This window comes from Notamacropus eugenii, chromosome 3, assembly GCF_028372415.1.
Source record: "Notamacropus eugenii isolate mMacEug1 chromosome 3, mMacEug1.pri_v2, whole genome shotgun sequence".
Taxonomy (NCBI): domain Eukaryota; kingdom Metazoa; phylum Chordata; class Mammalia; order Diprotodontia; family Macropodidae; genus Notamacropus; species Notamacropus eugenii.
In genome coordinates this window covers 16,099,860-16,120,734 of record NC_092874.1, presented here as the reverse complement: position 1 = coordinate 16,120,734, position 20,875 = coordinate 16,099,860, and the positions used below count along the sequence as shown (strand labels likewise).

The window sequence follows — 20,875 nt, the reverse complement described above, 5'->3', positions numbered from 1 at the left end:
GAATGTACACCCCGACTTCCACGGTCTGCTTTGCCTCCTTCCACTCCTTTTCCTGCTGCCCTACTCCAGTCACCACTGTCACCTACCCAGCAGCCAGCCTGGGTCTTCACACTTCCACCTTTCCACAAGGGCCTGATTCATATGCCACACCTATGCTCAGAGCAAGACGAAAGCCAGTCAAACACCACTGAGCTGGCATTCAGTGCCAGCCTATCTGGCACTTATTTCCACACTTGTCCTGAACTATTCCCCTCCTTTCAGCCTGTGTTCCAGATAAATGCCTCATAATCCTCCCTACCCCCTTTAAAATGTGGTCCTCCCATTCATGACAACCTGGTGAGACACATCCTTTACGGCCTCACTATGATGACATTTTCTACAGGAAGTCTTCCCTGATCTCTGCAGTTGGTAAAGAGCCTTCAAGCACTTCTTATGATAGTTTCTGCTATATTCCTCCCCCTAGACCATAAGCTCCCCAAGAACAGGGTCATGTCTCCCTGAATTTCTGCCTTTCCTCAAGGTCTTTGCACAGAGCAGACTTAACAAATGTTTGTTGAACTTAGTAAAAGCGTTTTCTTCAGCATGACAAAGAACCACAGTATATCTCAAAGTATTCCCAGTGCCATCTGGGGTAGGGGGGACTGCCAATGACCTGTCTGCCCCAAGTCTCTCCACACCCCTACTCACCTGTTGAGGGGTGACAGCATCCCTGTAGCTGGGCAGAATTTTCAGCGTGACGCTGCCGCTGATGCTTCTCAGGAGCTCCTGGAGCTCCTTGGGGTTGTTCCCGACCTCATGACCATTGACCTCCTTAATAACATCCCCCACATGAAGGAGACCCTGCCGATCTATCATTCCTCCATGAAGGATTCGGGCAATTACCAGGTCGTTATTCTCCACTCTAAAGGTCACACCCTAAGGAGAAAGCAACGACAGCACCTTCTTTATACTGGTACCAACAAGTACCCTTGGAGACTCTTGGGCATGCAAAGAACAAGATACAAGTGCTCACTGCTGCCCACATCAAGGACCCTTGGGAGAAGCAAACAGGTTTTGCCCACCTAGTAAAGGTTCTCTTAACAAGGCTCATCTGGCACCTCTGCCAGGGAGCCTGGGGTAGGGGTAGAGCAGGCTGGTGGCCACTGCCTTCTTGACCCTGGAGGCAGAGGAAGGAGGCCATTTTCTCTGTATGTGGCCCTTATCCCCAGCCCAGGAAGATGAGGGGGGAACATGGCAACAAGTAGGAGAATTCATGCTTTTGGATGGCCAGAGCCCAGGGATGTCAACTTCTCTAGTAGATGACATTTTCTATGGTCTTGTCACCTGAATTTGTCCTTCTTTAGGGTACAAAAGAACCACCCTTCGGATGTCTCCCACATCTCAGTTCACTCCTACTGGCCCTAAATAATAAGTTTCCCTAGAAAAGGGGTTTGGGGACTGTGCTCAGGTCATCTGCATGCTTATAAAATTGAGGGGATAGTTATAGAGACATTCTCAAATTCATGATGCTGGAGTACAAATGGTAGACATTGGAGGTATTAGACCTCTGATACTTCCCTAACAGCTCACAGCTAAGGCAGAGCTGCATTCTGACTATGTTCTTACCAAGGGCTCTCCTGCTTTCTTGTGGATACCAAGGATACGAATAGCATCGACCGGCAGCAGCTGGTTGTTCACAGAGGAATGATTAATTTCTGGGCTAGATGGAGGTGAGTCATAACACTTTGATGCCACGATATCATGGGCCTCCAAAAGTGACTAGAAAGGGCAGATCAAACATCTTGTTAGGAATTTTTTTAGGAACTACCAACCTGCTAGAAGGGCTGCCTCCATTTAACAAAAGTAACCAGTTAGTTCATAAGCCCAGAGCAAGGCCACCCACCACACAATCTACTAATCCTCCCCCATTCCACCAAGAACCAGATCCACATTCTCAGAACATCCCAAACTCAACAGGTGCAAAGACCAAATCCCCAACCTTCCCCACAAAACCTGCTCCTGCTGCTGTCTCTCCTGTGTCTGTTGGCAGGACCATTATTTTTCCCTGAAACACATGCTTCACTCAATGGTGCCTGCCCCTCCTATCATAAGGTGCCAATTCTGGCCATTCTACGCAATCCCACACATGCTTTTTGGGCATGTAATGGATGCAAGGCAGAAGGCTCAGTGCACGTGCTCCCTCTTTTCCAGCTCCCCTCCCACAGGACCCTAGCTCAAGAGACCATTGGCCTTCAGGCATGGTTTAGTAAAACAGCTTTCTAATCAGAATCCTGGCCAGAATGCCAGAGGAATGTCCACATTCTAGGGATGGTCACTCAGAGCCCTTCACAGCCTAGCCTCGGCTTGTCTCCTTTCTCTCCCTGTCCCAGTTTCTTCCCCAGACCCCAACCCCTTGTTTGGGCCATAAATCACAACCCCCACCTCCTCTTTACCTCCTGAAATATTGCTCACTGTATAAGACCCAAATCAAACAAAGCCTCCACCAAACCTTCCACTCGCCATGTTCAGACTTTGCTAGTCAGATCTGTCTGTGCCCTTTTGGGCCCAGACCAGAGGGTCCCCTGGAGCCTCATTTCTCTCTGTCATGACTTCTTAGCTCCCTGGGGCCTCACTGATTTCCAGAAGCTTCTAACAGGCAATATTATTAGCTGTAAGGAAAGGGACAAGGACGAATGGCCACCTCTCAGTGACTGCACCAATGGGCCTGGGATTAGGCTCTGGAGGCATCAGACTCTGCTTTATCTTTACTCCAGGATCATGAGCCTTTCCCAGCCAGTCCCAAACTGCTTCCAAGGAGGTGAAGTTTCTAGAGCAACTGAGAGGCCAGTTCAACTACACTGAAGAGACACCGTCCCAGGAAGGTCAGAGGCCTGGACCTGAACTTCCGGGAGCCAAGATGGCTGAGTATAAATGCTCTACAACTCCCCTTGCTGACCTTGAAAAACCCAGAGAATATTTCCCCAGGGAAAATCTGCAAACAGTGGGATCAGCTAAAGGGGCAAACAATCTCTTAGCCCACAAGGCTAGGAAAATTGCAAAAATTTAAAAGGAAAATTGGACAAATGGAAAAGAAAGCACAAAAGCAAAGTGGGATCCCTCTTGCTGTGGCTGAAGGGGACTAGTGCAGGACCACAGCTGTCCCAGACAACCCCACCTCAGCGAACCAGGAGGAGATTGGGAGCCCCGGGGGGGGTGGAACCCATAATCACCAACACCAGCTCCCTAGGCATGCCTCAGCACAGACAGGGGAATCAGAAAGACACTAGTACAGAGGGGGTTCACCAACCACTGAGCTTGCCTATGCTCTAGCTCAGGAGAGACCTCCGACCACCAGACCACCCCTCCCCTACATTTAATGCAGCAAGCTCCATAGTAACTTCAGAGAAGCTCAGAAAGACTTCACCTAGCCTCTGCTTTGGCACACCAGCCAGCTCAGCACCAGGTAATCTGCAGCATTTCAGCTTCCAGCTGAAAGAACCAGAGGCCACAATACACAAAGCCTCATGTTCTAAGCACAAGAACCATGGGACAGAGGCCCCTGTGCCCCAGAAGCTGAGATCCACCTTAAAAGCCAGGAAAAGGGTGATCATCATGAGCAAGAAGCAAATCAGAAAAGAAAAGACCATAGAATCTTTCTATGGGGACAAGGACCAAAATACAAATACCAAAGAGGTCAGCATTAAGAGTGTACTCCCATCTGAAATGTCAGAAGGGAATATGAACTGGAATCAATCCCAAAGAGAATTCTTGGAAGAGCTCAAGAAGGATTTTAAAAGCCAAATTAGGGAAGTAGAAGAAAAACTGGCCAATGATTTTTAAAATATGAAAAAAGAAATCACAGAAAAATTTAAAAGGAAAATTGGACAAATGGAAAAGGAAGTGCAAAAACTAACTGGAGAAAATAACTCCTTAAAAGGAACAATCGGACAGATGGAAAAAGAGAGGCAAAAGTTAACCGAAGAAAAGAATCTATTAAAAATTAGAACTGGGCAAGTAGAAGCTAATGACTTTATGAGACATCAAAAATCAGTCAAACAGAATCTAAAGAATGAAAAAACAGAAATGTAAAATATCTCATTAGATTCAGGAGAGAAAAATCTAAGAATTATTGGTCTACCAGAAAGCCATAATGAAAAAAGTGCCTAGATAATATCTTCCAAGAAATCATCAAGGAAAACTGCCCAGAGATCAAAATAGTCACTGAAAAAATCTGCCGATCATCTCCTAAAAGGGATCCCAAACGGAAAACATCAAGAAATATGGCAAATTCCAGAACTAGCAAGTGAAAGAGAATATACCGCAGGCAGTCATAAAGAAAACAACTCAAATACTGAGGAATCACAGTCAAGATCACACTGGACCTTGCAGCTTCTACACTAAAAGATCAGAGGGACTGGAACATGATATTCTGTTACGGCAAAGGAGCTAGGACTACAACCAAGGATCAATTACCCAGCAAAACTGAGCATAACATTTCAGCCAAGGAGATGGACATTCAATGAAATAAGGGATTTCCAGAAATTCAGTCTTCAAACAGAATTCTCAAGAGAGGCATAAAAAGGTAAACGGGCGGAAAAAAAACCTTGTTATTCAATGCAAGCAAACTGGCTTCGTTCCCATCAGGGAAGATGGTACTGGTTAATCTTGAGAGCTGTGTATTTATTATGACATTTAAAAGGGGTACACACAGATAAGAGTGGGTATAAATTAACTGATGTGATGATAAAGAATGTGAGTTAAGGGTGTGAAGGGATTGTAACAGGGGATGTGAAAAGGAGGAGGCAGAAAAGGTAAATTACATCATAGGAAGAGGCACAAAAACATTACAGTAGAGGGAAAGGGGAGGGAGAAGAGCACTGTTTGAGATTCATTCTCATCTGATTTGGTTCAAGGAGGGAACAACAAACTCAGTTAAGTATAGAAATCTAACTAGCTCTATAGGTAGCAGGAGGGGAAAGGGGAAAGAAAAGGGAAGGGAGGCTAAAAGGGAGGGAAGAAGTAGTAAGGGAAAAGGGGAGTACTGAGGGAGATGGTGGTCGGAAGTTAAAACTCTGTTGTGGAGGGGAAGGGAGAAGGGAGAACTAAAAGCATATATGGGAGGAAAGAGAATGGAGGGAAAGACACAGAGAGTAATCATAACTGTGAATGGAATGAACTCTCCCATAAAACGGAGGTGGACAGCAGACTGGATTGAAAACCATAATCCAACAATATGTTGTTTACAAGAAACACATTTGAAACAGGGATACACACAGGATAAAGGTAAAAGGTTGGGGAAGAATATATTATGCTTCAGCTGATATAAAAAAAGCAGGGGTAGCAATCCTGATCTCAGACAAAGCAAAAGTAGAAATAGATCTGATCAAAAGATAAATAAGGAAGGAAAGGCACCACAGACAATGAAGCAACATCATTACTAAACATATGCACCAAGTGGTATAGCATCCACATTCTTAGGGGAGAAGCTCAGGGAGTTACAGGAAGAAACAGACAGCAAAACTCTACTAGTGGGGGACCTCAACCTCCCCCTCTCTGAACTTGATAAATCTAACCTCAAAATAAACAAGAAAGAACTTAAGGAGGTGACTAAAACTCTGGATAAGGTAGATATGATAGATCTCTGGAGAAAACTGAATGGGGATAGAAAGGAATATACCTTTTTCTCAGCAGTACATGGCACATATACAAAAACTGACCATGTACTAGGGCATAAAAACCTCACAATCCAGTGCAGAAAGGTAGAGATAGTCAATGCAATCTTCTCAGATCATAATGCAATAAAAATTATGCGTAATCAAAGGCCATGGAAAGATAGACCAAAAATTCATTGGAAACTAAATACTCTAATCTTAAAGAATAAGTGGGTTAAACAATGAATCACAGAAACAATCAACACCTTCATTCAAGAGAACGACAACAATGAGACAACATACCAAAACTTCTGGGACGCTGCCAAAGCAGCTCTTAGGGGAAACTTTATGTCACTGAAGGTCAGAGGCCTGGTCAGGTGTGCGCCTGGTGGGCTCTGGGCGACAGGGAAAGACCAGAAGCTAGAAAGGGATTCTGGGTGAAGGAGCCAGGGATGAGTATCTCAACAACACCTAAGAAGGACCAGAGAGCTACAGAGCTGCACAAGAGAAATTCTACACAAAGGAAGAGTCACCTTCAAGTGTTTTCTCATTAGCTTAGTCCCTCATTCAAATATTTAAATACAGACACCATGTGGAAGAGAGATCAGATGTGTTCCAAATTTAGCTCCCGAGGAAGAATCCCAAGTAATGGGCAGAAGGAAGGAAGACTTGGCTTTGATACAAGGAAAACATCCGTCCACAGTCAGAGCTGCCCCAAAGGAGCCTGGGAGGGCGTCTCTTCACTGACTTTTGCACACATGGGTCACTTTTGGGAAGTGGTTATAAAATCAATTCTTGTTCAGGAGAGCACTGGCCCAGACTTGGAGAGCAGGTGGGTGCACTGGACGCAGCCCTGGGCCTGGAAGGAGGACGTGAACTCAGATGCTTATTACCATGTGACCCCAGGCAAGTCCCTTTCATTTGTCCACCTGTTTCTTCACCACATCTGCCTCACAGTGTTGTTTGAGGGTCAAAGGAAACCTCCTAGTGCTGTGTAAATGCTGCATTATCACTATTGTCCTTATATAACCTGTGAAGTTCCTTCTAACTCAGACTCCGCTGATGACTGCGTGACTCAGGAAAATGACAGGTAACCAGCTTAAAAACAATTGTGCTGTGTTATAATTGTATCTGAAGGTTGTGAGTGAGAAGAGAGCCTAACCTTTTACAAGAAGAACACTTTTGTTCCAACAGAAAGTCACGTTGTTAAACTGCAGGATTTAGAAGAAGTGATTTTGTGTAAATCAGTGGGAGGAAGGGAGCAAGTCCCCGGAGGAATTCTTGACTAAAGCTCCCACTGTGTGTGGTTTCTGGCCTTTCCTTTCATGGAGCAGGCCCAGTAAAGGGCCACCTAAGGTAGACAACCACAGCACACATTGCTGAAGCTGCAAAGGCCAAAGAGTAAATGCTGGCGGCTCTGAAGAAACACAAAGCACAGCAGCAAGTTTGCAGGAAATGAGAAATCAACGGGCACTGCCAGGCTCCTAAGACAATGAAACGATGTTTTTCTCTGAGAAAAGGATCGCAGTTACCAGATGAGTGTTTGACACAGACCTTCCACAAGCTCCAGCAGCTTTCAGAGTTGTATGCAGAACCTGAATTTGATAGGACCTCAATCTGCAATGAGAATTTAAACACTATTTTCGGGTTATTTAAATGTAGGAAAGTCAGATAGTGAGTGTGACTTCAATTTCTAGCAAAAGTCTCAAAATCAGGATTAAGAGCATCAGAAAAGAAAGTGCCCAAATCAGTGAACCCAGGCATCTGAGCCAGGACAGGAGGGGTCAGTGAGCCCAGAAGCCTGACCCAGGACAGGCAGGCAGGGTCAGCCCAGATGAGCCTCAGGGCCTTTCTGGCCAGGACCAGAAGCCTCACAAATCATCAGAATTCCCTGGCAATGATCTGTCTAGATTTGTGACAAAGCACTGGATAACTGATCTCTCTCTTCTTCTAGAAGAAAAAAGGGAGAGAGGCAGAAGGGATGATAATGCAATCAGATGGACTCATAAAGGCTGAGTCCCAAGAGAAATCACGACTAGCTCCATGTCAACGTGGAAGGAGGTTTGCGATGGAGTGCCCCGAGGATCAGGGCTGGGCCCCACACAGCTGCGATCAGAATCAAGCAGGACTGGATCTCAAATTCTACTAGAATGCATGATTTGATACTAATTTAAAAAATAAAGAGGCTGATCAGTGGAACAGATTAGGCATACAACACCACACAGAAAAACCAACAGTGCCACAGTGTTTGATAAACTCAAAGCCCTCATTTGCTTGGGTAAGGATTTATTATTCAAAATAAAAACTGCAGAGAAAATTAGAAAGCAGTCTGGCAGAAATTAGGTCTAGATCAACATCTCACACTACACACCAAGATAAATTCCAAGTGGATATATGACAGAAGTAAGATATGACATCATAAGCAAATTGGAGATCCTTCAAAAAAAGGTCAGAGGATGACAAAAGAAAAAATGGACCATTCTGAATATATAAAACCAACGAAATTTCACCAGTAAAAGACAAATCATACAGTCAAGGGCTAGAGCGAGGGAAGGGAGAAAGGGGAAAGGTTACCTGAAAGTGAGGCTCCTTGAGAATACTGACAAGCTCAGCAACGTTTTCATCTACATTGATTAAAGGGCTGATGTCTTCAAGAATCTCATTCACTAGCTCCAAGTTATTATCACTGACGGCTTCAAGTTTAGAATCTTCTAGTCTCTCATGAGCCTGAAATCATGACAAATTTAAATTAACAGGAGGATTACTTTTATTCTTTCTGATCCAATTAATGCTTTCTTTTTGATTTATTAACTCTGATAGATTATTTAAAAACCATACTATTTTGATATGACACATAAGCTAAATTTCATTGTCACACACATGCACACAAATTTTCCAGCAATACTTTTTCAAGCAGTATGATGAGATTTATAATTGTCTAATCCAGATTCCAAAATGCAAATTTTGCAATAAACTCATGGAAGATCTAAAAGAGCTGGTCACAACTCCTTTCAGAAACAACATTAACTGAATGCTGACTAAGGAGACCTTATTCTCTCCAGAAATTACTGATCATTCTAGATTAGATAAAAGATGCAATAAACATTAATGCTGCAATTTAAAGATTATGCTTACATCAAGAACACAAATGCTGGGAATTGTTTCTGAGGTTATCAGTTTTTTCTACTTTTAAAAATAGATCAATGACATTTCATTCTCCACCCACCTTATGAAACGAAAATATAGTGATGAAACATAAGAAGAAAGCTAAAGCACCTCTGGCCAAATGGGGCACACATCTTAGAGTTAGAGGTGGAGAAGCAACAGTGGGGACTTCAAACGAAGAGGAATCACCTGTCCTGCCCTGGGTGGTGAAGTAACAGATGAAATGAATGAGTGTAAAAGACAGAGGACAGACACAAGTGAGACTGAAGTGATCAAAATCCAGAAATTATGGAGAATGAGACCAGTTGTTGGTTCTAATGTATAGCCCACCTCTAAGAAATATCCTGAACATTTACTAGAAAGGACAGAAGATGTGCTCATGGGCAAATTCGGAAGGGCCACCAATCAAGCTTCAGCTGGTTCTTGTTATCTCATGGATGTTAAGTTTTGCCAGAATACACAGGGCAGTGGTGTTACACATACTTGCAAGGGCAGCCCAAACTAGATTAAAATGCAAATGAGGAATACTGCATGAAATAAATAGGAATAAAACAAAACATAGATAACACTACATTTTAAAACTAATTCAACATGTGGCCTGCAGGAATGCTATTTATAGATCAGTCCACCCTCTCCCCATTTCTCTTTGAGTTTGATCCCATTGCTATAAGGGAAAGAGAAAAGATGAAATGCTGAGCAGATGTTTAAACAGCAATTTTAGTTTGGTCAAAAATGGGGAGGAGTAGATAGAAAACCAAAGGGAAAGCAAAAACCTGAGAAAAGATAACTAACAACCATCATGGTTTTTAACCCTTCTCTCCCTCTCTCTCTCTCTCTCATACACACACTTAAAACAATGAATGACAATGAAAATAAGGAAAACAAATCACACTTAAGTGTCATGTGATATGTGTGTGTGTGTGTGTGTGTGTGTGAGAGAGAGAGAGAGAGAGAGAGAGAGAGAGAGAGAGAGAGAGAGACAGAGAGACTAACACCTTGGGGGACCAGCAAAGATTCTCCTGATGTAACAGATAAAGCAGGCAACAAAGTAGACTCCTCAGAAATACATCCCTACAACCTGTACCTTGGGGCACCTAGAAGCGGTGCAATGTACCCACTGAATAATTATTGAGTGCCTCTCAATGCAAGGCATTTTGCTCAAGCTACAAAAAGTACAAAATAGCCCTTAAGTCCAGAAGAGAATTGTCACCCAGATCACAGGTTCCCTGTAACATGTCTCTCTTCCCCCCACCCCTCTGAGTGTCCTTGGTCCTCTGAGCTGTTAAAGACCCCTTGGAAGTCACGTGGCGCTTTCACAGCTGCTTAAACATGAAGGTATTAGTTTGTACTGGGAGGTAGTTCCAAGTCCTGCCTCTCTACCAGACCATCCAACTCCTTCACACCAAAGCCTTGTTCCAGGGCTCTCCACACAGCCATGTTTTTCAGAAAGTCTTCTTGAGTTGAATACAAGGCAGTCTAAGCTAAATGTGGGCCTAGTACATGGAACACGCCTTGAATTTGGGGTCAGAGGAGCTGGATTCTAACCACAGGACCTCAGTCAAGTCTTCTCCCATCTCTAAAATGAGAGGCTGACCTCAGTGGCTGCCACAGCCTCTTTAGCTCTAAACCTTGTGGCTATGAGAGACTTATCTGGATCTTGAAAGCAGGGAGGGATATGAATAGGTGAAGAATTCTAACACTTTATTACTCAAGCACCACCTTTAAAAAGAAAGAAAAATTCACAGGCTTGTTCCTCAAGTTTTCACAGAAAATCAACAGCCTCCTCTGACCTTTAAGAATCATGTGAAGTACAGTTTCTAATTTAAACTAAAGATTAAGCCAAATTCTTCCTAAAATTTCAGCCTTTGGTATAAGTGCTTGCTGTCTACTTCCTAAAGAGTTAGGCAGAGTGCAGCCTCCTGGAGCTCCCTCCCTCTTCCCTCCTCTATACCTCATGACCCTGAGGTCATACACTATCCAGGGTCTGATGAAGAGGAGCCCTTGATTTCACCCTATCCTATTCCCTCCACCTTGGATCATCTTCCCCTCCTCCCCTACCCCCATTACCTTTCACCTTTACTTGTCTGGCAGCTCCTTCCTTGGCATCAAAGACCCCTCTCCTGACCCTTCCCCACAATCAAGCCAAGGTTCTTCATCTCTCTTTCCTTTCACAGCAAAGCTCCGAGAAAGCAGTCACCTGGGCCTATCACAGCCACTTCCTTGTCTCCACTCAACAGCTGACAATCTAGCTTAAAGCACATGAAAGAAATGCCTCGCTGCAAGCTTGGTTACCAATGTCTGTGGGGTTTTTTGACTAAATCCGACCTTTTCTCACCTCTCCCATCCTGACCTCTCTGATGCTCCTCCTGTCCCCTTCTCTTGCCCTGATGATCATGGCCTGCTCTAGACTGTTCTTCCTCCCATCCTACCTGCTGCTGATCAGCCTTAGTGCTCCATTCCCATGTAGGGGTGACCCCCAGGACTTGGTCCTGGTTCCTTTTCTCTAGATCTTCTCCTAGTGATCTCCTAAGTTCCCATGGATTTAATTAACATCTCTGTAGGAATGACTCCCAGGTGCACATCAAACCTAGCTTATGGTCTAAGATCCAGTTGGAGATCTGTTCTCTAAGCATGGTGGAGGCAAACTTAAACTCAGAAGACCCAGCATGGAACCCTACCCCCTCTTTCTACCTTCCTTATCTCTGCCAAAGACAAGCGCCCCATCCCCAGTCACCCACATCTGAAACCCTCTACATTACACTAAACACCTTCCTCCTTCTAGCCAATCAGTTGCTAAGTCTTGTCTATTCTACATCCACATCCATCCCTTTTTCTATTCAAATGGCCACTCCCTGGTCAGATCCTCATCACTTTTGGTCAGTGAACAGCTGCAAAGAGCTCAGTTGTCATCTCCAGCTTTCAGTATCGTCCCCTACCCACCCTCCCAATCCATCTTCCACACACTTGGCCAAAACACTTTCCTGAAGCACAAATCTTTCAGTGTTACTCTCTTGCTCGAGTCTTCAATGGTTCCCTCTTGTCCTTATGAATGAAATCAATACAAACTCAGCTCTGCAGGAACCCTGCTGCCTGTCTCCAGCCTACCTTTCTGGAATTACTTCCCAAAAATGGATGGACCAGGGGTTGACCAAACTCAGGCTCTAACTCCCTCTGTCTGTGCTGTTACCCAGGCTGGCTGCCCTCTCCCCCTGACCTCTCAGACTCCTCATCTCCTCCAGTCCTTCACCCTGGCTAGCTTCCTGCCATTTCCTCTGCTGCTAAGGCTGCCTGCTGGGAAGGCCCAGGTCCCTTAATCCCCAAAAGGCCTTTGGGATGTCCCAGAGCCATCCCCCTGCTCTCCTCCTCCTGCTCCTCAGTTCCGGGATCAGCTCAGCATCCATTTCCATTTTCTGTCCCAGATCCATAAGCACAAGTGCAGAAATAACAAACAATCGATGAGTTTTTAAAAGCCCAAAACCCAAAGCTCCAAACAAAGTTAATACAATAATTTCAAAGTCAATGAAAACATCTGTTGCTATTTTTCTGTCACTGTCCTGGGAACTCCAAGGCTGTGAGCTATACGATTAGCTTGTTTTTGAGCTTACTACTTTTCAATCTGCATTCGCTGATTAAGTTCATAGTTTATTAAACTCTGAACTGAGTCTCTTTCTGAATGTGGGAATTCTTGCCAATTCACAAACCTCCAGTTTAGAGCTGCAAAGGCTCTTCTGGGGCATCCTGTCCAACTGCCTCATTTTGCAGATGATGAAACTGAGGCCCAGCAGCAAAGCTGAGATTTGGATGCAGGTGCTCCAACCTCCAAGTCAAGCACTCTCTCCACTGGGCCTCAGTTTGAAGATGGAAAGGCCCATTAACAAGCGGCCATGTTTCTGGAAAGGGGCTCTATCCTTTCTTTAACCTGTGTGTCAGCAACCCGAGACAGAGGAGCGGGCTCAAGAACAAGCACCCTCCCCTCACTCCTCCCCGAGGACACTGAATAGAAGGCAAGAACACATGGGAAAGCTGTTCAAGAAAAAGTTTTAAGGAAACAAATTCCAAGAAAAACAAGTGCAGTGATATCTGAGGAGTCAATGGAAGGCAATGTGAGCATGGGAGGACCCTGGGCAGGAGATGGCCAGATGGACTCAGTGAAGGGACTCTCAGACCAAGCAAGGCTGGCTTCAGGAGCAGGTCACAGGCATGATGGGAGCTGTTCCATAAGGGCTTCAGGACTCTAAGAAAGACCATGGTTTGGCCTTGGTTAGAAATATGGCAAAGAACATCATGAATGAAGCGACAAGTCAAGTCAAGAAAGCAACGCATGTGGAGATGGATTCCACACAGAAAAGGAAGGAGTAGCCACAAGGACAATCAAAAGTTTGAGAAACAAGAAGGTCCAAGATAATCTATCTACTCCATGGACTCTGCGTGGGTCCCAATGAGAGCCCCCCTGTCACCAGAGCACCAAGAACTCCCCATGGAGGGGATCAAGTAGCTCTGAGACATTCAGATGTGCACACAACCCTTCACAGGGGATTAAACCCATGGTCTTTCCTCGGCTCCTAGACTCAAGGCAAACAAGATTCTTAGGGGGATGGGGAAAGGGGAAGAAGCCACTTAACCTTTCTGAGACTCAGCTTCCTTATTTGTAAGATGAGATAGAGGATGGGAATAAATGATTCCTGGAGCCTTTTCCTACTCTAACTTCATCTATGATCCTGCATAGATGCACCTGGGATTTCTCTAACTACGGGAAGACAGAGTTGGGTCCACTGGAGCAATAAAGTTCTGTTTTTAATATAAGAAGAAAATGGGTTTCCTGTGAACACTTGAGGATTTTATCATGAGACAGGGATCATCATTTGTCAGGCACTGTCTGCAACGGCAACCTCTGACGTATTGTAGTCCTTCCAAAGAACAGCTTCCCGTATGTTTCCATGGCCCCATGAATATACCTTGGCAAGGGATTTCACAATCGGGTTCTCCATGATGCCCTTGAGGAAGATGAGGTCTATCTCTCCTGCCCCCGTGGACGAGGGCAGCTCACTGAGGTTGTCTAACACCTGCTGCATTGCTGCTGCCGCTGCTGCTGCTGTTTAAGGAGAAAAAAAGGAAAAAGGAAATTACAATGAACTGTTGGATACAGTAAACTGTAAGTTAAAGCCCAAGGCACAGTGGTAAATGCTCTGCCCCACAAAAGAGCCAGTGGAGCTAAGTGACTAAAATGTTAGTCAGTCAGTAAACATGTATTAAGTGCCTACTGTTTGCCAGGCTTTGTGCTAAGGGCTGGGGATAGTCCCTTCCCTAAAGGAGTTCACTGGGAGCTAACAGGGGAGACAACAGGAAAACAATTACATAGAACCAAAAGATATACAGATGTATAGAATAAATTGGAGGTAATCACTAGAATTAAGGGGCATCAGAAAAAGTTTGGGGGAGGGAGGGCAGTGTTAAGCTGGGTCTTTAAGGCAGATGGGAGGGGGAACAGCATTCCCGGCATGAGGGACAGCCAGAGAAAATGCCAGAGCTGGGGGAGATGAAGTATCTGGTTTGAGAACAGCCAGGAGGCCAAATAAGCATTTGTTTAAAAAAAAAAAATGCAATGAAAATAATTAGTCCTCACAGACTGGCCCTGCCCCTCTCAGGGCTGTTGTGAGGACCAAACCAGACCAGCCAATAAACATCTAGGAGGCCCCTACTGTGTGCTTTGGACACCTGGAAGTGCTAAGAAGTGTTCTTTATCATCTGCTGCAGAGGAGGCAGAGACATTCTAAAGACTCAGGAAGCTCCTCCAGATTATATCCCACAGACTTTCCCGCTTCCACACTGCCTCTAGCCAGGCTGTCCCTGGGCCCAGAGAAGTACTGCCATGCCTGGGACTGTCTCTCACCTCTCTCTACCTCTCCCCTGGGCCTGGCACAGAACAGGTTTGTCATCCATGTTTGCCATTTGATGACCCTTCAGGACACATCCTGTACTGACTTGGTTGGAAATATGTCTTCCTAGAAACCATGAGCTCTCTGGTGCTAGCTAGCACTTTCTTGTTTTTGTATTTCTATCATCAGAGTCAAGCATGGACTCTAGCGCACAGTAGGCGTCTAATGTTTGCTGACTGACAAGTTAATTATCATTTGCCTAAGATTGTTGGAAGCCACGGCTTTTCCTCTTTCTCCTCTAGTTGTTTTCTGACCACTTACAGGTCAGGATACTTCTCAGTGCCCATCCAGAATATAAAAAGGCTCTGGGAAAAAAATCCATCAAGTGCAAAACAATCTCTCCTGAAAATTTCACCCTTGCATGTTGTGGTTTTGTCAGCTATGGATGGATCACACAGCGTGGGCAGAAGAAAGAACTCTGGAGTTAAGAGTCAAAGGAGAAGAACTCCGGAGCCCAGCTTGGCTCAGGCTCAGGCACTGACTAGCTGGAGGATCTAAGAAGAGTCATTTCTATTCTCTAGGTCTCACCTTCCCAATCTGTAAACCAGGAAGGCTGGGTAAGACAACTTTCTATGGTGTCAACCCTAAAGCTGTTAAAAAATATTAAGAGCTAGCATGTATTGAGCAATTCAAAGTCTGCAAGGCTTATATCATCTCATATCTGCTTCATAGTAACCTGCAAGGTGGGTGCTGTTATTACCCCTATTTTAGAGATGAGGAAACTGAGCCAGACAGAAATGAAGAGATTGTGTCCAGGGTCACATAGCTAGTAAATGTGTGAGGCCAGATTTGAACTCAGGTCTTCCTAACTTGAAGTTCAGCATTCCAGCCACTGTACTACATGACTATTTGCAAACATTTACCCGATTTGAAGAAAAAACCACAAAATGCAGTTGGAAGTAGAAGAACTTTCCATTTTATTCCCACACAAAGGGCTTCACTAGGCAAGGCCGCATGACCACAGCAGGCCCCTTCAGTGGAGAAAAGGACAGATGAGGAGAGGGCCGCAGGAACTTACAGGCCTTCCTACACAGAACTAGACCACAAAGCTGCTTTCCAATTTTCTACAATAGATTTCATTATGTAAGGCAAATTTAACAGAGTACTTGGAATTTAACCACCTACATTGTTTCATAACGCTTCTTTAAAATTCTATTTCGCAAAATATTTTCTGTTCACTTTTAAAAGACAAACTATGAGTACTTAAAGGTTTCATTGTAGCTAACAAATTAGTTGGTATCTATGTGGGTTCATGGACTATTTTTAATATAAAAAGGCTTCTATAAACATATTTTATGGCAGTTTCATTCCCATTTACTTTTATAAAGTGAATTCCCCTTGAAAACAAGAGTAGGAGAAATGTGACATTCATTACGCTTTCCTAAGTTGACAGCAATCACTTCTGTTCTTTTAGCTCACATAGAATAGTAAGCAACAAGCTCTTTTTTAAAAAACCAAATTTGTTTTGCTTATTTTATTTACAGAATCCAACAAAACAAAATCCAATCCCACAGGATGTGGGAGAGCTTTGAGAACCACTGTAAAAGAACACTTTTAAAGACTTTCTATTTCACATACACAGACACACAAACATACACGTTATCCGTCTTTGCAACTGCATAAAAGGCTCCATGATTTTAAAGTATGAACATGTTGAACACTATAATACAGAAGAAAAAAATAAATTTTAGTTAAAACATCATTAGGATGTTTGGTTGGGGGATTTTATTTTTTCCTTTTTTACCCTTTACAACTGATGTGACCACATGGAATTCCAGAAGAGTACTGGGATTAATCCAAGAATGGGATTAAATCTACTACAAAGTAATTTTTTTATGTTTGATTAGTATGGCACTAAACGTGAAAATTAATTTAGGTGGAATTGTCATTTTATTATATTGGCTCAACGTACCCATGACCAATTAATATTTCTCCAACTGTTTAGATCTGACCTTGTGTGAAAAGTGTTTTGTAACGATGCTCATACAGTTCCTGAGATTGCCACGTAGACTACCAAGTATTTTATATTGTCTACAGTTATTTTACGTATTTCTATCTTTTCCTGCTGGACTCTGTTTGTAACATATAGAAATGCTGATGATTTATATGGGTTTATTTTATATCCTGCAACTTTGATAAATCTGTTAATTGTTTCAACTAGTTTTTAGCTGATTCAGTGTACCATCGGATCACCTACAAAGTGATACTTTGTTTCCTCAATGTCTCTTCTAATTCCTTCAATTTCTTTTTCTTCCCTTATTGCTATGCAAGCATTTCTAGTACAATACTGAATAACAGTGGAAATAACAGGAATCCTGATCTTACTGGGAAGGTTTCTAGCATATCCTCATTACAGATAACGCTCGCTGATGGTTTTAGAAAGATTACTTATCATTTTAAGGAAAGCTCCATTTATCCCTATGCTTTCTAGTGTTTTTATAGGATTGAGTGTTGTATTTTGTCAAAATCTTTATCTACATCTATTCAAATAATCATGATTTCTTCTATTGATATTGTCAATAATGCTGTTTTCCTAATACTGAACTAGCCTTGAATTCCTAGTACAAATCCTATAGTGTATGGTCACAGTGCATGATCCTTGTGATGTACTGCTGCAATCTCCTTGTTAGTATTTTACTTAAATTTTTTCCATCAATACTTATTAGGAAAATTTATAGTTTTCTCTGTTTTGGCTCTTCCTGGTTTAGCTATCAGAACCATATTTGTGACACAAAAAGAAATTAGGACAAAATGTGTCACAAAGAGACTATTTCTTTGCTTATTTTTCCAAAAAGTTTATAGTGTTGGGATTAATTATTCTTCAAATGTTTGGCAGAATTCACTTATGAATCCACCTGGTCCTGAGGATTTTTTCTTAGGGTATTTATTTATAGCTTGTTCAGTTTCTTTTTCTAAGATAAGATGATTTAAGTATTCTGATTTAAGTATTCTCAATCTGAGCAATTTATATTTTTGTAAATATTCATCCATTTCACTTAAGCTGTTAGATTTATGGTATTTATTAGGCAAAACAGCTCCTGATAATTACTTTAATTTAATCTTCACTGGTGGTGAGTTCACTCTTTTCATTTTTGATACTGGTAATTTGTTTTTCTATTTTTTAAATCAAACTAATCAATGGTTTATCCATTTTACTGCTTTTTCCCTATAAAACTAGCTGCTAGCATGATGATCTTCTTACTTCCAAATTTATTAATCCCTCCTTTGATTTTCAGGATTTCTAATTTGTTATTTAATTGGGAATTTTTGTTCTTTTTCTAGTTTTCTTTAAAATTGCAAGCCCAACTCACTTATCTGCTCTTTCTCTATTTTACTGATATAAACATTTGGAGATGTAAGTTTCCCTGAGTATGATTTTGGCTGGATCCCATAAATTCTATCTCACTGCTGTCATTCTCTTTAATGAAATTATTGTTCCTATGATTTGTTCTTTGACTCTTTCATACCTTATAAATATTTAGTTTCAATAAATTTTTAATCTATGTTTCTATGGCCCTTTATTGAATGTAATTTATACTTTATTGCATTATGGTCCGAAAAGAATGCATTTAATATTTCTCTCTTTTTTTCCTTTGCATTTGATTGTGAGGTTTTTATGCCCTAATACATGAACAATTTTTACGAAGGTGCCATGAAGAGCTGAGGAAAAGGTATACTATTCTCTATCCCTATTTGATTTTCTCTAGAGGTCTATTATATCTAACTTTTCTAAAATTCCATGCATTGCCTTAACTTCTTTCTTGTTTATTTTATGATTGGAGATCTAATTCTGAGAGTGGAAAGTTGAGGTCCCCCGCTAGTATAATTTTACTATTTCTTTCCGTAAATCATTTTAACTTTTCCTTTAAGAATTTGGACATTCTACATATATTTGGTGCATATATGTTTAGAACTGTTATTACTTCATTGTCTATGATGCTTTGTAGCAAAACATAGTTTCCCTGATTATTTCTTTTAATTAGATCTCTTTTTGGTTTTTGCATGATCATGACTTCTACTGCTGCTTTTTAAAAACTCAACTGAAACATAACAGATTCTACTCCAGGCTCTTATATTTACTGTTATGTTTGTTTCAAGTGCATTTCTGACAAACAACATATAGCTGGATTCTAGGTTTTAATCCATTCTCCTATCTGCTTCTGTTTTATGGGTGAGTTGACTCCATTCACATTCAGTTATGATGAATGTGTATTTCCCTCCATCCTATTTTTTGCCGTTTATCTTTCTCCCCTGTCTTTCCTCCAAAGTCTCCCTTGATCCAGCCACTCTTCTATCAGCCTCCCTTTTCTTACTGCCTTCCCTTCTACTTCCCTGTAGGTTATGACAGATTTCTAGATCCAAATGAGTGTGTATGTTATTTTCTCTTTAAGTCAATTCCAATAAGAGTAAGGTTCAAGTGCTGCCCACAATCCGCTTCTACTATAAAAGCTCTTCTTTTCACACCTATTTTACGTGAGATAATTTTCCATATTTTTCTTCTCTCTTCTCCCCCTTCTCCCACTACATCCCTCTTTCTCACCATTCTCTCATACGTAAGTGGTCAAAGGATAGTAGTCAATAGCTTACAAAGGAAAACTGAAACCACTCATAAACAATTTGGAGGTTCTGCCTCACGTAGCAAATTGGTAAAGACACCACAATGTGCTAATAAGTTAAGTGTCAGATGGGGCAATAGGAAGAAAGGCTGTTGGGAGAGCTCAGTACAGTTCAGTCCCTATGAGTCAAAGCTCCCAATTTGGAGCCCATACTCCAAGTAAGTCAAAGATGTAAAGAAAAGTCTCAAACATAAAAAATATTCATAATAGCATTTCTCCTGTATTTTCTGTGGCAGCAAAGATCCAGAAACAAAGAGTACCTAGCTGCTAGAGAATGGCTAAATAAACCTTACTATTCCAAAAGAAACTGCAATTAGAAGAAACTGTTACTAACAAGAATATTCAGCAGTCAGTAACAAGTACATTTACCATGTGCAAGGCACTCTGCTAAGCTAGAGGATACAAAGAGAGGGAAACACAGTTTCTACTCTCAAGGAACTGGCAGTCCAATTAAGGAGACACCAAGTAAACAGGTGCAGACAAGATATACACAGAGGAGATAGAGAGAAGTCTGAAAGGGAAAGGCACTGGCAGCTGAAGGAACCAGGAAAGGCCACCTACAGTTGGGATTTAAACTGAATCGTGAAGGCCGCCAGGGAAACTAAGAGGCGGCAGTGAGGAGGGGGTAGCCAGGGCAAAGAGAGGTGGGAAAAGGAGTATACTGTGGGAGAAATTGCATGGAGGTCACTACCATTGCATCATGGAGTACCTGGAGGGAAGACAACATGCACATATATGCACAAAACCAGTATAAAAAAGATACAAGCATAAAAAGTCAGAATTAAGAAGCCTCTGGATGAGGGCGCAACAAGAGAGTGTGAAAGCCAGCTTGAAGCCTAACTTCAAAAACCTAAGATCTTGGCACCTGGTCCCATCACTTCCTGGCAAACAGAGGGAGAAGAAATGGAAGCAGCATCAGATTTTATATTCTTGGGTTCGAAGATCTCTGCAGATGGTGACTGCAGCCATGAAACTAAACGATGCCTAGTCCTTGAAAGGAAAGCTATGGCAGATCAGGGCAGCACACTAAACAGCAGAGACATCACCTTGTCGACAAAGGTGCACATGGTCAAAGCTATGTTTTTTCCATTAGCGAAGGACGGCTGTAAGAGTTGGACCGTAAGGGAAGCTGAGTGCTGCAGAACTGATGTTTTCAAATTTTGCTGGAGAAGACACATAAGTAAATACTTAATTAATTCAGATTATTCACTGGAAGGTCAAATGCTGAAGCTGAAGTTTAAATATTTTGGCCATATAATGAGAAGACAGGACTCCCTGGGAAAGACTCTGATGTTCGGAAAGATTGAAGGCAAAAGGAAAAGGGAACAGCAGAGGATGACAGCCACAAAGAATAAGGCACGACTGAACAACCGGACATGTTCTATTGCCTTTTCATTTCTTTCAGTAACTCTTTCTCCTTTACGTTTCAGTCTAGTTCAGGCAACACTCCCAAGCACTGCTGGCCACAGCTTTAACATGTCTGTTCTAGGAAATGATCTGAGACTTTTTACAACACTCCAGCCAGATA

At 42.5% G+C, this 20,875-nt stretch overlaps 1 protein-coding gene across 6 annotated transcripts in view; it reads right to left on the bottom strand.

The window, feature by feature from the left end:
• Positions 1-20,875, bottom strand: part of PALS2 (protein associated with LIN7 2, MAGUK p55 family member) — a 70,593-nt gene that overhangs the window by 17,304 nt on the left and 32,414 nt on the right. For 5 of the 6 annotated variants that reach the window (XM_072650948.1, XM_072650949.1, XM_072650946.1 and 2 more), the window contains 4 exons: positions 13,751-13,887; positions 8,205-8,357; positions 1,606-1,758; positions 688-915 (listed from right to left, as the gene is read on the bottom strand). In XM_072650948.1, coding sequence (XP_072507049.1) covers positions 688-915; positions 1,606-1,758; positions 8,205-8,357; positions 13,751-13,867 — 651 coding nt within the window. In that variant the 5' untranslated portion in view covers positions 13,868-13,887. Of the gene's footprint in view, positions 1-687; positions 916-1,605; positions 1,759-8,204; positions 8,358-13,750; positions 13,888-14,930; positions 14,949-20,875 lie in introns of those variants that run through there. The other variant, XM_072650951.1, reaches the window with a different exon arrangement.